General features: G+C 44.3%; 1 protein-coding gene across 2 annotated transcripts in view; it reads left to right on the top strand.

Moving 5' to 3' along the window:
* mus201 (rad2 superfamily protein mus201) overlaps nt 1-22,694 on the top strand; it is a 41,057-nt gene that overhangs the window by 1,393 nt on the left and 16,970 nt on the right. The window contains exons 3-7 of one of the 2 annotated variants that reach the window (XM_072286349.1): nt 595-764; nt 4,582-4,750; nt 5,881-6,106; nt 18,194-19,098; nt 20,601-20,702. In XM_072286349.1, coding sequence (XP_072142450.1) covers nt 595-764; nt 4,582-4,750; nt 5,881-6,106; nt 18,194-19,098; nt 20,601-20,702 — 1,572 coding nt within the window. Of the gene's footprint in view, nt 1-594; nt 765-4,581; nt 4,751-5,880; nt 6,107-18,190; nt 19,099-20,600; nt 20,703-22,694 lie in introns of both variants that reach the window. The other variant, XM_072286348.1, reaches the window with a different exon arrangement.

Genomic DNA, 22,694 nt, shown 5'->3' with positions numbered 1-22,694 from the left:
GTTCGCCACTACAGCATGCCTCATAATTCGATTGTAATTTTGGCATGTACAGCCCCATAATTAAAGTTTAATACTTCTGCCATGTGAGGCAGTGAATGTGCTCAACCCTCTCAGAGGTTATGGAGTATGACGCAGAACCACGCCTGAAGCAAACACCTCCCCCTGTGTGTTCTGTGCACTGTGCAGACAAGCAGTAGCGGTGCACGCAAAGTAACGTTTAAGATTAACTTGCCACTCTCATGTTGGACTAAACGTTGGAAGAAATTAAACATTCGCAGTCAACATCACCACTAATTATTGTCAGTCAGAGCAAATGGCACAGAAAGCTTCGCTTACCCCGATTCCCACAGTGTGTGGGTTCCATATTTCTTTTTGTTCTCTAGGCAGTAGGGTTTCATGCACTGCTTATATTTTAAAAATTTTTAATGTGCGGTACCTATGATGCAGTGTTAATAATATTATTAAGTAGTATGTTGTGTGTGTTCTTGTTAATTTTCTCCATTTTCGCTCTGGAAAATAAAAACAAAAAGAAAATGTGAGAGAGCTCACAGAGCAATGTGGAAAGGAAGTGCAAATTCAAACTTAATCCTGCAGGCTGCTCGTCAAGAAAGGCGTACTTCTGCACAAGAAAGTGCCCAACGTAAGGCACGATTACTGCTTCTAAAGGCCCGGCATAGAGGCTCAAAACGACCAGCCCCCAAGGCACCTGTGGATGACTTGTATGTTCTGCCACCTCTGCCAGAACACTGGAACAAATTGTACAAGTATGTACATAATCCTCATAGTGCATGGAGCTTTGTGAGGTCATTAGCAAATTCGTATCAATGCACAGCATCTTTTTTCTTGCCTGTGTCCATATACTGTTGTTTTCCAATTTTCATTTAGTTGGCAGCATACACTTTGACTTGGAAATTATCTATGTCACATAAATTTCTTGAGGTTCACTGATGCCTAATGGTGTAGGATGCATGTCTATCAACTTTGCCGCATCTACTAATTTGTGCTTTTTGGTGCTTCATCTGTGTCGTCATTGTTAGCAGCTTTTCGAGGAAACAATAACTGAAGCAGCAGTAATTTACAGACTAAGCACATCTTTTTCTCAGAATGATCCATGTAAGCACTTCTCACTAACTCCTTTACTGTAGTATTAGGTATTTTCTGCATGGCAGTACTCACTATTTCTGGTGCATCACTTGTGTTTGTTGGTTTGAGGTTTCATTAACTGTAATTCTCGAGGATGGGGATCATGTCATTGAATTGCTTGCTTAGCTAAGTCTAAGCAAGACAAAGGGGTCACAGGAAAATGGTCAATTCAATTGATTAACAGCGGGCAGGCAAGGGAAGTCTGTATGAAGCCAAATGTTTGGAATGGGGGACGTGTCTTTATTGAGGAATTGTGACTTGATGCTGATGGTTTCCTTTTACATACTGTTAATTCCATTGGCAGAATTAACAGTATGTAGAAATAAACCATCAGCGTCAAGTCACAATTCCCCAATGAAGGCAAGTCTCCCATTCCAAACATTTGGCTTCGGACAGAGACTTCCCTTGACCACCCGCTGTTGGAAACCGATGGAAACTGACCCTGGCAACCTTTAACAGCCAAACTCTGTCGAGTGAGGCTAGCTTAGCAGGACTCTTTGAGGAACTATCAGATATTGTTTGGGATATCATTGGCCTTAGCGAGATTAGAAGAACTGGTGAGGCTTATACAGTGCTGACTAACGGCCATGTCCTCTGCTATAGAGGTCCCCCAGATAAGAAGTAATACAGGGTAGGATTCCTAATCCATAAGGACATAGCGGGCAGCATTGACGAATTATACAGCATTAAGGAGAGGGTAGCAGTAGTAATCAAACTTAATAAGAGATGTAGATTAAGAATAGTACAAGCCTACGCTACAACATCCAGTCACGATGATGTTAAAGTAGATCAACTTTATGAAGATGTTGAATTAGCGATGAGAAAAGTGCAAACTCAGTCATCATCATCATCAGCCTGTTTTATGTCCAATGCAGGACGAAGGCCTCTCCCTGCGATTTCCAATCACCCCTGTCTTGCGCCAGCTGATTCCAACTAGCGCCCGTGAATTTCCTAATTTCATCGCTCCGCCTAGTCTTCTGCTGTCCTCGACTGTGTTTCCCTTCTCTTGGTACCCATTCTGTAACCCTAGTGGTCCAACGGTTATCTAACCGGCGCATTACATTACCTGCCCAGCTCCATTTTTTTCTCTTGATGTCAATTAGAATATTGTCTATACCCGTTTGCTCTCTGATCCAAACCGCTCTCTTTCTGTCTCTTGACGTTATGCCTAGCAATCTTCATTCCATTGCTCTTTGCGTGGTCCTTAACTTGTTCTCAAGCTTCTTTGTCAGTCTCTGCCCCATATGTCAGCACTGGTAAAATGCACTGATACCTTCCTTTTCAATGATAATGGTAAGCTTCCAGTCAGGAGCTGACAATGTCTGCTGTATTGCTGTATGCGATCCAACATATTTTTATTCTTCTATGGATTTCCTTTTCTTGATCAGGGTTCCCTGTGATTAATTGACCCAGGTAAACGTACTCCTTCACAGACTAGAGGCTGACTGGCGATCCTGAACTCTGGTTTCTTTGCCCAGCTATTCATCATTATCTTTGTCTTCTGCATATTAATCTTCAACCCCACTCTTACACTCTCTCTGTTAAAGTCCTCAATCATTTGTTGTAACTCGTGTGCATTGTTGCTGAATAGAACAATATCATCGGCAAACCGAATGTTGCTGAGATATTTGCCGTCGATCCTTACTCCTAAGCCTTCCCAGTTTAATAGCTTGAATACTTCTTCCAAGCATGCAGCGAATAGCATTTAAGAGATTGTGTCTCCTTGTCTGACCCCTTTCTTTATAAATATCTTCCTGCTTTTCTTGTGTAGAATTAAGGTAGCTGTAAAACCTCTGTAGATATTTTCCAAGGTATTTACGTAAGCATTCTGTACTCCTTGGTTACGTAATGCCTCTATGACTGCTGGTATCTCTACTGAATCAAATGCCTTTTCGTAATCTATAAAAGCCATATAGAGAGGCTTATTGTACTCTGCAGATTTCTCGATTACCTTATTAATGACATGGGTGTGATACATTGCAGAGTATCCCTTCCTGAAGCCAGCCTGTTTCCTTGGTTGACTAAAGTCCAGTGTAGCTCTTATTCTATAGGAGATTATTTTGGTAAATATTTTATATAATACTGGGAGTAAGCTAATGGGCTGATAATTTTTCAATTATTTAACGTCTCCCTTTTTGTGGATTAGTATAATGTTGGCATTCTTCCAGTTTTCTGAGACTCTTGCAGTCAATAAACACTTCGTATAAAGACCCGCCAGTTTTCCAAGCAGTACGTCTCCTCCATCTTTGATTAAATCAACTGTTATTCCATCCTCTCCTGCTGCTCTTCCTCATTTGATTTCTTGCAAGGCCCTTCTGACCTCATCGCTAGCTATAGGAGGAGTTTCTGTATCCTGTTCATTACTGTTTCTAATGGAGGTATCCTGAGTCCTCTGGCTATTGTACAGGTCAGTATAGAATTATTCCGCTTCTTTTACTATATCTTCGAGATGGCTGATATTACCCTGCTTATCTTTCAGTGCATACATCTTGGTTTGTCCTATGCCAAGTTTCTTTCTCACTGATTTCAGGCTGCGTCCATGTTTTACGGTTTCTTCAATCTTTCTCACATTATAGTTTCAAATGTCACTTATTGTCGCCTTGTTGATCAGTTTTGACAGTTCCGCGAATTCTATCTTATCTCTTGGAGTTGGACACTTTCATTCTTTGTCGTTTCTTTATTAGGTCCGTTGTTACTTGGGAGAGCTTGCCTACTGGTTGCTTTGGTGCCTTGCCTCTAACTTCAATTGCTGCCTCTGAAGCCGGACTAGTTACTGTTTCATTCATTAGGCTCTATGTCATCATCATCTCTCTGTTCTGAGGCTACATATTTGTTTGCAAGTACCAGCCTGAATTTGTCTGCTTTTACCTTTACTGCTTCTAGGTTGACCTGTATCTTCTTGACCAATTTTGCTCTTTTCAAATCGAGGTGAATCCTAGCCGTCACTAACCTATGATCACTGCATTTTACCCTACCTATCATTTCTACATCCTGCACTATGCTGGGATCAGCAGAAAGTATGAAGTCAGTATTTCAGATCTTTACGTGGCATGTAGCGGTGTAGTACTTTGCAGACACGATCGTTATCACGCAATGTATGCTCTGCGCTTGTCAGCTCAGTATGGCCAGACCTGGTGAGGGACCCTTTAACAGCAATCGGTGGCCTACTGGAGTAACAAATTTGTGCGCCATAGGAAGGGAAACGTAGTCAAGGATGGCAAAGAAGTAGAAGGTGGTGTGCTGGGGGGGGGGGGGGGGGAATTAGCAAATTTGCAGGCATGGGATGGAGTTGGTGCATGCAAGAGAGGGGTAATTGGAAGATTGATGGGCAGGCTTTCTTCCTGCAGTGGGCATAAATTAGGGTGATGTTGATTGTGATGAATTGCTTTAACAAAATGTTTCGTTCACACACCCGATTCTTCCACTATCACTATTCAGAGTGGAGAATGACGATGAAGGCTGGCACTCCGGACATGCTCTCTGGGAGTTGTCCTCACTTGACTGCGACTCAGAAGAATTTGCAGCCCTGCCAGCAGAGATGCGTCACCGTGCGTTGATTGCCATGCAGCATCACCATCGTTGGGGCCGTCCCAGGAAGGCACCTGAGGTAGGTCTTGAGGTCCTTGCACTGTTTCAGGATTTGCAGGTTATGAGACTAGACTTGCCTATCAGACCATTCTTTTGCTTATTAAAAAGCACACTTGCACTAAGCTCTGTGTGCATGATATCGGATGACATCACGTGGAGAATGAACACCAGAAAAGCTCTAGTGCATGTGATCAGACTGGTGAAAAACAAAGTATTTGAAGGGTCGTTGAGTGGAAATACAGGCGGGAAGAAACGGAGTAGACAGGACACACGCTCATTGAGCACCTGTCCTGTCCACTCCGTTTTTTCCTGCCCGTATTTCCACTCAACGACACTACATAACGCACCAACTGGCCCAACAGTCTATGCTTCTGAAAGCATTTGTAAATTATTTAATTGCCACGGCAGATCTTACTTTTTACAACTGCACCTCCTATCAATACCATTACCAGCAAAGATAATTGTACACTGCTGGTCATTGTCAGCATGAAGAAAGGACATCTGTTGGTTGAACACCATTCTGGTCAATTGATGTGGCATTGTGTTCCGCCACACTAGCAGGGGCACGAGCTCTTACAAAAAAGGCTGATTTTCATGTGCACTCGCTCATTAAGTATAGAGGGAACATTTTGAAGGTAAACCCCCTAAAAATACACAATTATGTTTGCAAAATGCCATATTGTGTGTCGTGTCATTACCACGGTACTCTTTCTTGGTTGAAGAAAGCACTGACTGGAAGCATTCTCTGTTCTCAGAGGTGTGCTGGATGTTTTGATGCTAAAAAAGCCACTTGTGGTAGCTGAATAATAGACGACATTATGGCGACAATGCACAGTTCAAAATTTGCAGAGTCAGCGTGTATCTAGCTTTCAGTAATGTATTTCTTGTCAAAATATACTAGTATAGATATGATAAAAAAAAGCTTCCAGCTGGAAGTGCTACTGGGGGATTTTTGTTTGCATGTTATCAGACCTCTGCACTGGCATGCATTTGTCAAATTTCCTATATTCCCTCGAAGAACGCTTTAGAAGCTAGACAGTTAAGTTTAGCAATCTTCTTATTTATTTCACAGGAAAGGTGGCAGCTTTAGTGAGAAAACAAAAGTAGGAATTGTTTACCACAGCTAACCCCATGGTGTGTTGTTCCCAGAAATCGGAGGATTTCTCTGCCTACCAGCTGCAGGGCCTCTTGCGCAAGCGCACTCTGCAGCAGCGTACTGAGGAGGCTCGTCGTGAGATGAGGCCCGAGCCGTTATTATGGGGCGAAGAGGCCCACGTGAGTCGGGTTGCCTCTCTGGCCAACACTCACCAGGTCATTCTGAACACCAGCCCCACCAAACATATCCTGCAACCAGAAAGTGAGGAAGGTGATGCAAGTATGTGTTAGCTTTGTGGCATATAATTTGTCCAGTTGGTTATAGTTCACTGCTTCTACAGTGCAAAATACAAATATGTAGAGAGATTCAAGAAGTGACAAGGCTGCATTCTGATGAGCAATCAAATTTTCTGGTTGTTCTTGCTGTCATCTGCACAACAAAAACAGGGAGGCATGTTTTGCTACTCATTGCTTTGCAGTATGGAAAAGTAGCATGCTTGTGGTTCTACACTGATTTGAGAGCAGACATATGTTGGGTACTACTAAGAGCCCTTCAATACTTTTCTTCTGATCACAAGACTCCCACATAACAGCGCGAAATTGTTTCATATAGCACCTACTATGGATGCACCACCGTGCTGGCACAAATAGAAGGGCATCAGAGCAAAAGCTGGACGGACCCCATACACATTCTCTGCGTACGCTGACTACTGTGTAAGGGCTCACTGCCATTGTCGATGCTACATGTAATTTGCCGCTTCATTTTTGTACATGTATTCCCTTGTAATGGCAATGATGCTTCATGTTAATCACAATGCCTAACATTGGTTGTATGCCTGCCTGACGATCCAGTTGCAAGGGAGCTGATAAAAAGTATCCTTGTTTTGTCCCCCAACTGGTGCAGACCTAGGAGATAATTGGAAGTGAGCAGTTTTACGGTGAGAGAAATCTCGGCTTCAGTTTTGGCTGGAAACTTGTTCACGTGTGTGAAAAGAAATTTCATGCTGAAGACGTTCATGCATACAGTGAACAAAAATGTATCGCGGCAACATAAGTGATGTAAGCTCAAAACAAATTACATTTCAAGGATTTTTGAAGGCCTGCAGGCTTACTTGTCTGAGCTGAAAGAACAACCTTCTCCAGTGACACGGTATTGTCCGCTGGCACAATAGCTGTTTGCAGTTACTGTCTAATAAGTGCTTTATGATGGCAATCTTTTTGCACTTTCGTTAAGCCAACAGACTAACCTGCAAAATGCATACCTATAGCACAGAACAAAACTCCTCCTACCCAAGGAGGTCCTAGAATAAATTTAACTATTGCACCCAAGTTGCCATCTAAAGAAAATGAGTCAGTTAAGGTTCATTCCCTTCTTCTAGCTGTCATCTTCATCTGGTTTACTGCTTCTAAATTCTTTATCCACCATGTGGCCTCAGTGGCTACACCGTTCTGTTGATAAGCACAAGGTCGCAAGTTCTGAAGCCCTCCTGTAGCCCTCCGAAGCCCTTCTGTTATAGTCATATTTTAGGACGTTAAACACCATCAATGAAAGCACATGCAAAATTAATTCTTCTGATATGAAAACAAGAATTTCGATATGTAGGCCATGCATGCTGCTTAGAATGAGCATGCACACTTTGCAAAGGTGGCTCAATGTATACTTGGCTTTCACCTCTATGGGAGGTCAGTGACGTGCTGTAGTAATTTGACAGTTAGGAGGATAGGCATGGCGAATTGCTCTCGTGTAGCAGAGCTGACTGGAACCTTTTGTGCAAGCAATGAGACTTGGAGGGCCAGGCCCATCACATAATGCTGTGGTGTATGATTAAGCACAAACACATTTCAGGCTAAGTTATTTGGTTAAAGTTTCCATTGCATGTTCAGTCTGCAAACATGCTGAAATACACTTGAGAGCTGCCTTTCCTGGTGAAAAATTTGCATGATTGCTCACCCTGGGCCATACCAGTGTGGCAGATTGGTGCCCTTATGCCAACACCTCTGGTGTTACCATCTGTCCCTGTATGAAACTTTAAAGGAAGTTTCCTGACCTGAACAAAAGTATTGAACAATCTTACATTATATCTTACATCACACATTAGTATGATGAAAGAGAAAAATTATTGAGATCCAACGCACATGTTAAAATCTATGTAAGTGAAGCTTTCGTAAAGCGGTTAATGAAATGCTTTAAATTTTCCCATTTGGTTCCTGCGTCTTTGGGGCGAAGGAAACTGGTACGCTTGTGTGCTTTCCCGCACCCGTGGTATGCGATGTGACAAATGTTATATTGGTTTGCATTTCTTCATTTCTTCTTTATTTTAAGTGCACCGGCCACTTCTTGACCAATCGTCTGTTCTGGACATGCACCATCAACGTTTATAGATACTTTTTCAGTTTCCGAACTCCTCCCTCACCTGTGCGTAGCAAGCGGCCCGCTGCCGTTCCTGCCACCGCAGCGCTGCCGTTGACCTTGGCGCCAAGCAGGCAAGCGTCGTCTGCTGTAGCCTGGCACGGTTATGGTGGTTTGTCGCGGTGCTCGACATTTACATGGTGCTCACTAAATAAAGCAGCCATCTTGCTCCACAACTTTTTATTCTCTTAATAGGAAGAACCTAACTGGGAGGATAAGTACACGACCTGTCTCTTGTTGGAGTCTGGATAAAAGCGGTGTGCCCTGTAAGCATCCTTGTTTTGAGTAAAGTGAAAGCTGTTTCCGGGAGAGATCTTCGACGCGCTATGCATAAATTGTGTGATGCGGATAAACACCTCATCTTGCCATGACATAAAGTAGTTAAAATTGGGCGCATTCTATAGTCGCGTAGTTACACACGACTGTCATTAATTGCCACATAATCAGCTGTGCACCACAAGCGTTACATCATTGCTATCCATGGGCGGAAGAGCTTCAGTCCAGGAAGGGAGGCATGACCATTTTCTTTTTTTCTCTCTTTCTGGTGTTGTTTAAGCTGAAGTATAATATTCTAGGCACCATAGCTGAAGGCATAGGTCCGAAGGAAGGGGTGACACTTGCGGATACTTTCCAGACAGGCCACAACATGGTTCTGCTACTTGTTCATGCGCAAGTTCCCTTTGTCTTGACGACCTTTGACATTTTCGATGGGAGCAAGAGCAGACTGGAACGTTTAGAAACAAGCAAGGAATTGTGCATTCCCATGCATCGCACTCACTGGCATGCATGCGGAGTGTAATATGCGTCTTGAATATGCCACAAACCTGAAACTGTACATGTTGTACAGTTTCAAACTGTATAAACTGTAGAAATTGTACCTTGCAAGATTTCCCCAAACCGTTCTTCGTGCAGGAAATGGCTCATTGCCAATTCTAAAGTAACAATGCGGATCTGACGGCGGGGGGAATTATGTGCCGTTTGTAAGAGCTTTCCTGTACCTGTTAATGGAAACAGACATGAAACTCGTCGGCATGGTGTCGTGAAGTTCCATAACATGATGTAAAATATGGCACCAGGAGTAAGGTTTCTCTCACGAGACGAAAAAAAGTGGGCCTACAAACCAAAGTGTGCAAACAACATCAACACTCGGTGACTTGCACGTCGCACGTACTCGTGTTTCCGTGAGCACAGAACTTGGACCGGTCACAAAAGGCCTCAACAGACGGCCACGTGCACGAGGGCAGTGACAAGGCACACATAGTGAGAAAATAAAATTGGCTACCAGCATAAGAAGCAGCACAAACAACCGCAATCAGCTTGCACATGTCAGCAGAGCAGCGCCGCTCACTTGGCGCAAAGCTCGACCGCAGTGCCCTCACAGCCCCCTAGGAACAAGTCACGCCTGGCTCGAGAGGAGGAGTTGCGACACTGAAAAAGTATCTATGAACGTTGTGCACCATAGTATGTAATTATGATCATCAGCACATGGCGATCATCTCGGAGAGCTAGTTGACAATCTCACAGTATGTACCACCTGCTTCTTAGCCAATCCCTCATTGTGGGTATGTGCCATTGTGTGGAAATCATCATCATTATCGACCCATGGCAATCATATCAAAGAACTAGCTGGTGGCACGATGCATGATAATCAACGTGCGAACATGCTTCTTGGCCAGTCCCCTGTCGTGGTTATGTGCAATGGCATGGAAATTATAATCACCATCAAAACATGGTGATCATCTGAGAGAGCTTGTTGGTGGCAAGATATGTACCCTCTGCTTCTTGGCCAATCCCCCCCCCACCTGGTGTGGGTATGTACTCGTACCATAGAACATCATAATCAATATGTGGCGACCATCTGAAAGAGCTAGTTGGTGTTGGCATGAGAGAAGTATACGTGTGCTTATGACTTAATTGAAAAAAAAAAAACTTTTTTTTCATGGTAGTTATTTCAGGCACACATGACTCCTGCAAGATAGAAACAGATGAACGAGATGTAGTTGCATGGCAATGAAGACACGTGCACAGAGCACCATAGAGTTCCTTTTATGCGTTGCATATTGCAATCACTCAGTTGAGCCCTTGGGCGCGGCCGGACAGCCACCATTGACCTTTAGCGCAACCACGTGACGTGACGTCACGACAGCCAGAGGAAAAGCTGGGCCCCAACACAATATGCAACGCATTCTTGGCTTAACCAAGCTAAGCCTGGCCATTTTTTTAATTCTTGAAACACTTTGCTCAGGTCGCAGTCAATCTTCACGGGTAACACTAAAATAATGCTAAGGATAAACATCTTATCGATACGGAATTTGAATTTGGACAAAATTCGCTTTGTTCATATAGATCTTTCAGTTGAATGATCATTTCAATAAAATGAGTGGCTAATGACATTATAGGTTTGGTATTTCGATCCAACATGTGTGTTTTCCAATGGGTAGGTAGGAACATGTCAAAGGGTACATCGTCACAACTAGTTGCACCAGATATCGCATAGAAAGAGGATTTAAATCAAAGTCTTTGTGAAGAGTTCATTAAAGCACATCCCAAAATAAGATAGCATCCCTGCAGCCTATACAACAATGTTCAATTGTTTCAGGTACATCACATAAGAGACAATTAATGGACATCACAAACATGTCTCTTGAACGTAGCCAAGTCCTGACAGGCAAGGTTTCAAGATGTAATTTAAAAAGGAAAGTTTTTGTAGGTGGAGGGAGAAGCATTTTATGCGCACAAGCTAGTACATCCTGTCCTGACAAGCCAAAGTACGAGGGTTGATCCAGAAATAAGGTTCCCAAAGAGCTCCAGCCACACGGAAAGGTGTGAGGCGAAATCCGGCAACACTGCTGTGCACAGCTGTTCCCCTACTCTCGATTCCCTCTGGCCGCTCTTTGCTGCGCCGCTCATTCTTGGCTCAGCAGCCGTCCGATATGGAGGTTCCCATTGTTGATCCCGCCAAGTGTGTAAGATTTGTTCCATAATTCGCTTTTTGAAACGCCAAAGGGACTCCACCCGTGGATATTCGTCAGTTGACAGAGATGTATGGCGACAAGTGTATGTCCATTCAACACGTCCAAAAGTGGTGCAGGGAGTTTAGTGCCAGTCTGAAGGAAGTCCACGATGAATAACAGAGTGGAAGACCGTCAATTTCGGAGGCGGTTATCGAGATGGTCCAACGTGAAGTGCTTCAAAACAGGAGGATCACCGTCCATGAACTTGTTGCTCAGATTCCTGGGGGTTCTTACGGCACAGTGGAAAGAGCTTTGACTGAAAAATTGAGGTATCACTAGTATTGTGCTCGGTGGGTACCGTGGCTATTGACATCAGACCACGAGGAGAAACGCCTTGACTGTGCTTGCCAGTTTCTTCAAAAGTGTCAAGAAGATAAGGAAGGATTGTTGGACTCCATTGTTATGGGACACGAAATGTGGGTGTTTCATTTCACTCCCGAAACGAAACAAAAATCCAAACGATGGCATTCACCATTCGCAAAGAAGTTCAAACAAACTCCTTCTGCTGGCAAAGTCATGGCCAGTGTTTTTTGGGATTGCACGGGGATGCTGCTGATCGATTTCCATCGGAGCCAGTAGTCACGGCTCCTATGCCGTGACTACTGGCATCAGTTCGAACTTCCATTGAGGCAGGTGGGTCAAAGTGGGCCAAAATTGGAGGCGTGGTAAGAAGAGTAGTCAGCTGCAAAAAAGATGCGGCATGGTCAGGACCCCAAGAAAAAGGGGCGTCTTTCTTCAAGAGGTCGGTAAGGGGACGTGCGATGGTCGCAAAATCCTTCACAAAGCGTCGGAAATAAGAGCACAGCCCTACGAAACTACGAACGTCCTTGGTAGACTTCGGAACAGAAAAATTCGTAACGGCGCGAATTTTGTCCGGATCGGGTCGCACGCCTCTGGCGTCTACGAGGTGTCCAAGGACGGCGATTTGGCTGCGAGCGAAATGACATTTTGACGAGTTCAACTGGAGACCGGCGCGGCAGAACACGTCAAGAATCGCTGAAAGACGGTCTAGATGCGTGTCGAATGTGGGCGAATAAACGATGACGTCGTCCAGATAGCACAAACAGGCGGACCACTTGAATCCCTGAAGCAAAGAGTCTTATCATTCGTTCGAAGGTGGCGGGCGCGTTACAGAGACCGAAAGGCATCACCTTGAACTGATAAAGGCCGTCAGGGGGAACAAATGCAGTCTTCTCTCGATCCATGTCATCGACGGATATCTGCCAGTAGCCGGACCGTAAGTCGATAGAAGAAAAATAGGTGGCACCGTACAGGCAGTCTATAACGTCATCAATACGTGGCAAAGGGTACACATCCTTTTTTGTGATTTTGTTCAGGTGGCGATAATCTACACAAAAGCGCCACGTTCCATCCTTCTTTTTGACAAGCACGACGGGAGATGCCCAGGGACTACAGGAAGGCTCGATATGTCCTTTGCAAGCATCTTTTTGACTTCCTGTTGGATAACAGCTCGTTCCGACGCAGAAACATGATATAGACGTCGGTGAATAGGGTTCGCATCGCCAGTATTTATGCGATGGGTCACGACGAACGTTTGACCTAAGGGTCTATTGTCAAAGTCAAAAATGTCGCGATAGCCTTCAAAAATGCGGCAAAGAGCTTCAGCTTGAGCAGGTGTAAGGTCAGAGGAAACCATCTTCTTAATGGCGATGACGTCACGGTATGGGCTGAGCTGTAACGATCTTCCACTGTGAATGGCTCGACCTCATCGTCCTGCAAAGCACTAATTATAGCCAAGGAGGTCCCCTGAGGCAGAACTTGCGTGGTTAGCGCGAAATTGACAAGTGGAAGGCAGGTGCGGTTGCCAGTAATTTTCAGCACAGTGTGCGGCACGGTAACACCATGTGTAAGCATAACGGCTGGAATTGGTGCGGCCACGTAATTGCCGTCAGGTACAGCTGGTGAGGACAGCAAGTCGACGTGTGTCACAGAGTGAGGCGGTAGGCGAATAAAATCCATGCAGCTCAGATGGCTTGGAGGCGGGTCCACAGGGTCGGCAAGAAGAGGCAAGTCAAGGCGAAGTGAGCCGGCCGAACAGTCAATGAGGGCAGAATGATTGGCAAGAAAATCCAGACCGAGAATGAGTTCGTGAGGGCAATGCTCGATGACGGTGAAGAGAACGACGGTGTGTCTCTCAGCAATGGTGAGTCGGGCAGAATACATGCCAACAATAGCGACAGTCCCTCCGTCGGCGACTTGTACAAATCGGTTTGGGGCAGGCGTCGGAACTTTCTTGAGCCGACGGCGAAGAGCAGCACTCATAATGGACACATGCGCCCCAGTGTCAATCAACGCGCACACAGGAACATTGTCAACGAGAACGTCCAAAAGATTCTTGTTCGTCGGTAAGGTGAAGCGAGGATTTCGTGCCAATGTTGTCAATGCAGCTTCACCTCCAGAAGCTGCACTGTCTAGTTTTCTGGTCGGGGGTGCGGCGAGTAGGTCGGAAAAGGAGCACGGCGTGACAGGGGCAAGTGAGATTGGTGGCGGGAGGGGGAAGGCGAGCGGGAGTAGCGGGGTCGTGTCAAAGGTGTCGCAGGGTCAGATGATGGAGCGGGCATAGAAGGGGCGAAGGAAAAGGATGCGCTAGAGGGGCGAGGGGGGTAATCAGGATAATAGCGCGCCGGAGAAGTCCAGCGGCTGCGGCAGTGGCGAGCGACATGTCCAATGCGTCGGCAGTTAAAACAGATCGGCTTGTCGTCCACGGTTCGCCATTCGGAGGGGTTCGCCATTCGCTCTCCATAAGAGGAGTAGGAAGAGCGCGGTGGGGACATGCGTGGAGACAAAGGTTCCGAGCGTATGGAACGAATGGATTGCAGGCCGACGTTGGATAACTCTTGACGGACGATGGCCTGGATCAAGGAGATTGTCACTGGAGAATGATCAGGTAACGGGAATGAAGGGGCCGCCGGTTGTGCCGCTTCGACCTCACGACGAATGATCCCGGTCAAGTTGTCACATCGCGACGGCTGGTGGAAGAGGTCGTCACAGGATGATGTAGCAGCTGTGTTGGGAAGTCGTGTGATGTGCTGGGATACCCGGCGGCTTTTAGCATGCTCGAGACGGCGGCACTCCTTGAGGATGATATCGATGCTGGTGACGTTCGTAAGCACCAGTAAATTGAAGGCGTCGCCAGCAATGCCTTTGAGAACGTGATTAACCTTATCGTCCTCAGTCATGTTCGGGTCAGCCTTGGCACAAAGGGCCAAGACGTCGAGAATGTACGACACGTAGGACTCGGTCGACCAAGAATGCCAAGGGCTTTCTTGGCATTGACTTGTTTACCAAACGGATTGCCAAAAAGGTCGCAGAGCTTCTCTTTGAAGAGATCCCAGTTCGAGATCACCTCTTCGTGAGTCTGGAACCATGCAAGTGGGGCTTCGTCGAGGTAGAAAAGAACGTTCGCTAGCATAATAGTCGGATCCCACCTGTGACTGGTGCTGACACGTTCGTATAAGCGGAGCCAGTCGTCAACATCAGGACTGCCGACTCCATTGAAAACACCAGGATCCCGAGGTAGGGAAACGGCGACGTAGGTCGGGGCTGCAGGCGGAGACGCTTGCGTAGATGAAGTGCCGCCAGCAGGAGCCGAAGTTGCATTGTCGCCGTTCCATGAAGCTCCATGACGGGTACGGGGAACGTCCACCTCCACCAAATTAATGTTACGTGAACCTGAAGCCGAATACTATTTACAGTTTATTTACAGAGAAGCTCACGGAGGCCAAAATGGCGACGCTATATCAAGCCGGCACACACGTCGTCTTCGTCCTCCTCAGTGCAGCCACACTGTGGCGGCTGTTCCATAGCAATATCTTTTCTACAGTCAGTTTCGGGTTTGTTTCTGCTGTGTCATGATGCAGAAGGTAGTCATGTGGGAGCACAAGATGCATGACGTTTGACACTGTGTGGCTCGCTACATCAGCATTCACAATAAATAAGCGTAGAAGATGACCAAGTGAGCTGGAATGAGTGCCAAAACATCGCAATGTTCTGCTCCCATGTGACCACATGCTGCGTAATGACATGACAACACAATAACCTCCTGGAAAATGAAACCAAAGCTGTTTGTAGAAGAGCTATTATAATAAATTATTTAAGGCAAGTCAGCATTTTTTATAGGGTTCAGAGGTGTAAGACCTTCATTTAATGGAAACAAATATTAACAGTCGAAAATGTCACATCAGCATTCCTTTAAGAGGAAGCTTTAGCGCAGGAATTGAAATACATGGCAACGGAAAAACATTTTTGGGGGGAATCAATTGACTGTTTTTGATAAGGTTTGTTGCATTTAAGAGAAAATGTTAAAATCTAATGACTCGCGGCAGCAAATTTTTTGTTTAGGCTGCCAGTATTTTACAAAAATTGCTGAAAATTGCAAGATAAAAAGATAACAAGAGTCATGTATCAAGTTTACGATTTGGTAGCTCAGCAATGAAAAATTATGTGAGAATCTGTAAAGTGCACCTAATAATACCACCTAAAGCTGAGAAAATAATATGCTACACCATTCTGAAGTATAGCACTAATTTGTGAGGATGACTTTTGCAATATCCTTGCAAACGTAACAGTTTCACATAAGCTGTACATTCACATACCAAATTTGTCTGCTTGAGAGGCTTTAACAGATGCAGTTTACAGAACTATGACATCTGTTTTTGGGGCCGAGTTACAAATTTGTAAACTTTGTGCTGCAATCTTTTTTTAACGTTACCAGGAATCAGTTACCAGTTTTTTAACGTTAAGGGAATCCTTAGAAAAATTTCCAAGTCTATATCACAATTGTGCTTCCTAAAGTCACTACAATTTCACTTTCTCTCTCAAATGCTAGAAATTTCATTGAAATTGGTCAAGCAGTTGCCTCATGAAAGCATTTCTGCATTTTACATGTGTTTCAGCAGGCGGAATCGGAGTTGGCCTTGAGCTAAAGCTTTCTCATGCCAATTTTTGTGGGAAGTTCGAATTGCAGAATCTTGCAGCCCCTTCAGTTACAATTTCCTTCGTAATTAGGTCACTTCTTGGCGTAAAAAAAAAGCAAACAAAGTCAGTGTTGCATTTTTACCAAAGTTTATAAAAGTTTTCAGCTGACTGTACTCACATCTATATAACTACTGTGTTCAAGTACACACCGTCTACCTAATGTAGTCTTTCAGCCACTAACCTAGGAAGTGTGGGAAAACTAGCAAACACGACATTCAGATGGTTGGCCTAACAGCCTTGCTTCTGTAAAAGTTAGCTGTATCATTAGAAACTAGCCAGGTGGAAAAATTAATAGTTATGCATTTTCAAGGATCTTTCATTGCAAAGTGAAATCAGCAAACAGCCCTAGCACTTGCCCATACAGTAGAAGGACCATGGTTTCATCTCCAACGTGTGCTATGCAACATTTTCTTGTAATCACCTGTATTCTTTATGAATATGTATGTTATCCACGCTTTATGGAATACCTCGTATGGAGATCTTTGAGGTAATAAAATGAAGTGAAGTGACTTCTGTGCCTGTACTCAGTACAGCTATTCCCTGATTTTGCTGCACCATACCGTCACAAAACACTGTCTGTCTGAAACACTGCCACTGTTGTTAAGGTCATAGCCTTGACTTTATTTTTCCTTTGAGGCTTCAGTTGTAATTAATGTCAAAAGTGTGAAGTGGCTAAATGGGAACAATGTATTTCCTCGAATATCACTCGTGAAACATGCTAGCAACAGGAAAGCATGCTATTCTCCCAAGCAGAACTAAAAAATGAACATAAGTTCACTTCCATTTTACTGTTAAAGTATTTCTCTTACAATATTTCATAAATCACCACTCGACAGTTGATTTGTTCAAACCAGTGTCAGTGCATGCTAATATAAGGATGCAGTTTTCACAGACACGTACATGTATTGAGTGTAGAGAATGTCATTTGCTTTAAAAGCTTATATACGTTAATTTTTTGTCTATTAATTACCTGTTTCTCCAAATGAGCATTAACAATAGTAATGGGCTAAAATACTAAATGCAGCAGTTAAACAGGTAATTATAAATTCTAAGAGGTGAAACAGACCTTAGGATTTGATTTCAGTTTTTATATTCTCCTGGATTCAGGAGGCACAGATCAGGCCACTGTTTTCAAATGAATACCCGGAAGAAAAAAAAAAAAAGGAGTGTCCACATTGGGACTGCAAAAACAAGTTCAGGCATTGCTTTCATTTCGTCTTAAATGAATAGTTATGCGTAAATGTAAGTAATCCCAGTTCAGGCCATTTTTGTAGAAAAATTAAGGCCATGAAGTAGTAAGATGCAGCATCGAAATATGTGGAAGTACCCTGTAGATCCATGTAAGGGCTGCACTTTCACATTTTTGACGAGATGCTGCCCTTGCACGAGACCGAAACTTTTTGTCAAAATGGTGCCAGCACAGCTGGTGACATGTGCACACCCCGAATCCCTGGATGTACCATTGCATCAGAGCTCAACGCACAGCTCTCGCCATCTAGTAGTGGCATGCGAAAGTATGCACCGCCTTTCTCCAAGCAATTAATATCTAGTGAGGAGCAGTGGGAGGCTGCCTTGTGCAGCTCGAGGCCCAACCTTCAGGAGACCATCCTGGAGTGGGCTGAGAGGATAGAGGAGGCCTACTTCAAGTAGTTCCTCCCCCCACCCTCTATTCCGTCGCCCCCTTCCCTATAAAGAGGGATAAATAAAGTTTTTCATCATCATCATCATCATGAAGCGCGCAAACATTCGACGATGTGCGTGTGTGGCACTGGGTCACCGAACGCGATTGCTTCTGCATTGGAATTTTTTTTCCCCCAATATTTGGGCTGCAAAGTTGGGGTTGTGGCTCTTACACGAATCTAGGCAGTAGTTCTCTTATGTTCATAGTTTTTCCTTGCATGTGGTCATCTAGCTGCCTTTTGTTTTATTATTGTCTTTCCAGAAGAAGGTGCAATAAAGGACTGGAAGACAGCCAGCCCACAAGTAGAAGAGCACAGTGCTGGTTCAAGCCAGGCTGTTAACAAAAACCCATCTTTATCAGCTCAAGACCCCGCTGTTTTAAAGTGGCTGTCTGAAGAGTGCTCTCCAAACAAGGCTATGCAAGAGAGTTCTGCAACAGACAAAAATTTTACATGTACCCAGACTAGTGAAGCACACTCTAGAACTATCCGGTCTCATTTTAGGAGGGTGGTGGACTTGACAGATGAACCAGACGAGTCAGAAAACAGGGACAGTAGTCAAAAGGCTCACCTTGCAAGTTACGCAAATCAGGCTAGTGATTGTGCTCAGCCAAATGCAGTGGACACTCCAGCGGCAGGCGACAGAACATGCAGGCTACCTGACAGGAGTGAAGACGGCGCAAGCATTGGTTCAGCACTGCCGTCATTGGCCCAAGATTCGCCAGCTCCCGCAATGTCTGCAGCTAAGGGTGAAGGCCCTGTGGTAGCATCTATGGAGCCATCAGGAGTACCAGGTGATGAGGACAAAAGTGAGAGCAAGCGAGAACGCTCAGCTGAACAAGAAGATAATGGTTCTGCCTCAAATTGGTTGGAGAGCAAGCAAGAACTCTTAGCTGAACAAGAAGATAATAATTCTGCCTCAAATTTGTTGGAAACACAGGATGAGAAAATGAGCTCTTCCAATATCGCAAGGAAGTCTAAGGCATTGGAAGAGGCTAGTGACATTGTGCTCTCAGAAGAGGACGAGGAAGAAAAAGATGAAGAACTTCTAGCAGCTATTCAAGCCTCCTTGTCCGAGCAGCAAGAAAAGCACACCGGTGAACAACCTACAGGTAGTGGTGGTGGCAGTAGCAGCAGCAGCTTCTGGAAGCCTCCTAGAACTGAAGAAGAGGTGAGGAGGGCAGCTTCCTATCTGCTTGCAAGTATTGTCTATGATAACACCAGTGTAAGCTCAACATGCTACAACTTCCTTGTGGCTCTGCCTCGTGAAAAATATTTTTAACTTTTTTTTTTTCATTTAAGGTAGGAACGCTCGGACATGGAAATGAACTGGACCTTGTACTGCATTATACTGCATGTGCCAAACAGCCAATCCATTTTTAAGCAAATTTTGGGACAGATATCTTGACGTTGGTATATATAATCTTGGAACTTCTTAGTGGATATGATTTCATTGTTGCCCGACCTGAATTCTGCACTTCAAATGTCTGCTTTAATGTCAATAACTAAGTTTTAAATGAGTGAAACTTCTTTAATTATCTACCCTGACATCGTGATTTATCATGATAGGAATGTCCTCTTCCAGCAATCCACCTGGAGGGGTGAAATAATGCTATCTATCGCAGGGCAGATAGTGTGACTATCTGTTGCTGGCGATTTTTAAGAAATGTGATTGTATATGTATAGTGGAACTAAAGTGCTGCATGGGTAAAGATGCAGGGGCAGATTATGGGTAGCAAACAAGTAAAGAAATGGTGGAGAGGGGAGGTTGTTGCCTCTACATCTTGTATTTTTATTTAGTGGTACCTCTAAACTGAAATGCTATGTTTTAGTGTTTTAGATCTTAAGAGGAAGCTTTAGCTCGGGGCAAACTTCGATGCCGCCTATTCAAATTCATGTAAAACGCATAAATGCTTTTATGAGAAAACCGCTTAATGATTTGAATGAAATTTAGTGCAGTCGTGAGTGAAAGTTAAGTTCTTGCGAATGTAGGAAGCACAATTTGGATTTAAGGCCTAGAATTATTTGCAATTCCCAAAAATTGGTAAGCCTAAAAAGAAATGAAGCACGCAGTTTACAGATCTGTAACTCTGCATCAAAGCAAATATTGCAGTCCTGTAAGCTGCATATGTTTGAGCTTCTAAAGCAGACAAATTTGATATTCAATTTACAGCATACATGAAATTGTCATAATGTTTATGAGGGTTTTTCAGAAGTCCTACTAGCAAATTTGTAGTATATTTCACAGCAGTTTATAATATGTCAATTTTGTCTGCTTTAGATATATTATTAGGTTCAGTTGTAACAGAGTTGCAGAGTTGTAAACTTGATAGCTGAGTATTATTTATTTTTTTTTGCGATGTTAAAGAATTAAAAAGAGAGAGAAACTGACAGCTTATATGAAATGTTTGCCTTCTACAGTCACTAGATTTAACTTTTTCTTTTAGATGCAACAAATCTCATCACAAGCGGGGCAGTAGTTGCTGATAAAAATGGTACCTCCATTCCCATGTATTTAGATAGGAGCTCCCAAGCTAAAGCTCCCTGTTAACAGCTATGTTCAGCAACCTCTGATGCTTTAAAGCACATGATATTTCAGGGCTATGAGCCTTCAAAAGGCAAGTAACTGAGAGTTGCTCTTTATGTGTGTGTGTGTGTCATGTTTCAACGCAGAAACGTGAGCTGCACATGAGGGAACAGGAGCTGGAACAGGAAGCTGCCCGTCAGCAGCGCCATGCTGCCAGCCTCAATGACCTGCTTGTGAAGGAGTGTCAGGTGTGCGTCCCACATGCTTCAGCCCTTGCTTCCATAACAGTCTATTGTATCTGATGTGTGCCATAGGTACTAAGTACTAAGTCCAAGTCTCATCAATCTAATCTCTTTCAAGTATGCTGTCTCTTCAAGTCTTGGCTATTATAAGGGACCGCTGGAGCGACATAGGCATTGATGTCCACTGTGAATGAGGTGCCTTAACCCTTTGAGGGTCAATGATGTTAAATATACGATGCCACGAAAAAGTCCAAAATAGTCGATACCGTATATTTACGGCACCATCTGTACGCTTAAAACGCGCATCAATTTCCTTACTTTTTCTTTTCTGGCATGTGCTGCCACTATGTGGGAATAAAGGGAATTCCTTTCTCGCGCCTCCCTTTCTCGGTTTTCGTTGCACGGTTTGTTTTAGAGCTAGTTTGCTCTGATGCGTCTAGTATTTACTACCGCTCGCGCATTGGCGCGCGCAGGCGTGCTGTGGTTTGGGTTTTGTTCTGCGGGCGGTTTCAGCTTCTTGCGCTCGCAAAACTCATGGCTATCTCTCTCGTTACTAATCGGTCAAAGGGCGACCGCCTGTTTCTCGCTCGTTTAGGGCTCACAAGGGTGCGCATAGAAAGGTTACCGCCACCCACCATGGTTGCTCAGCGGCTATGGTGTTGGGATGCTGAGCACGAGATCGCGGGACCGAATCCCGGCCACGGCGGCTGCATTTCGATGGGGGTGAAATGCGAAAACACCCATGTACTTAGATTTAGGTGCACGTTAAAGAACCCCAGGTGGTCAAAATTTCCGGAGTCCTCCACTATGGCGTGCCTCATAATCAGAAAGTGGTTTTGGCTCGTAAAACCCCATAATTATTAAGGAAGGTTACCGCCGGCATGCGTTTCCTTTTGTTTTCGTTTTTTGGAGACTCGCGAAAACTAATTGCTTCTGGTTGGTGATAAGATGAAGATTAGCGGAAGTTTGTCACACATTTTGCTTTCTTGATGGGCACACAACCACACAGTTTTCTTGAGTGCGCCCACCTACGCAGTTCGATTACGCTATGGACGTAAATATTAGTCTAAGAGTAGGAACATTTGACAGTTGCAAAATATTCTCGTGTGCGCATTTTCTAAGCCTTATGTGTCTAAGAATGCACCAAATATTTAATTCTTATAAGTTTATTTCCTTTTTTTATTGTTGTTATTCATGAACAAACAGTACATATATACCAACGCAAAATATCTTTTCCTGACATTAAGGTCACCCTAGAAAAATTACGGTAAATTTTTTTCGAAATAAGTCCCTCAGATGAATTGGAATCTGCAATAAAAACAATCGACCCTCAAAGGGTTAACCGGAGACGTGGTTGGTCGGGATTTCGGAATTTGAGTCGGAACACCAGGTATTCACAACAGGAGCCAAGAGGTTGGGTTCGGTGCCCCATTAGACACTCTGAAGATGTGCACCAGCTTGGGACATAGAGTGGCAGGCTCCAGGAGCAAGCACCAGGCAGAGGCAAAATGAGCCCTGACCCTTAGTCTAACAGGCAGTAATGTTTGTTGTCGGGCTAGTTGGTTCATGGCTAGAGATGGTTTTAGGCGCAAAATAAGACAAGGACAGCCATCTCTCTGTGTCTCGTTTCTTGTCGGTGTCTTATTTTGCGCCTAAGACCATTTCTAGTCTAACAGGCAGCTTCTTTTGCTGCTGTCACATCTCTTTACCGGCTTCTTCACCACAATGGTGCTACAGCTCCACTCCAGAGTTTAGAGCAAGCGTACTCAGTGGATTTTGTTCTTTTCCTTTACATCTGCTGTGTTGTTGCACGAGCATGCACCTGTTTTCATCATCGCCATCTCTTTCTTGTTATGTGATTCGTGATGGCACTATGTGCACCTAATGACACCATGCCTTTCATGCTTGAAATTTATGTCAGTAAAGCCCAGTTTTTTATGCACTAAAGATCAAACGCAATCCGTTCCACTTGTATAAGGATAAGTGGCAACATCACAG

The sequence above is a fragment of the Dermacentor andersoni genome, chromosome 2 (genome assembly GCF_023375885.2).
Source record: "Dermacentor andersoni chromosome 2, qqDerAnde1_hic_scaffold, whole genome shotgun sequence".
NCBI classification, from domain to species: domain Eukaryota; kingdom Metazoa; phylum Arthropoda; class Arachnida; order Ixodida; family Ixodidae; genus Dermacentor; species Dermacentor andersoni.
The sequence above is the reverse complement of the archived record's forward strand: the minus strand, read 5'-3'. Positions and strand labels throughout refer to the sequence as shown.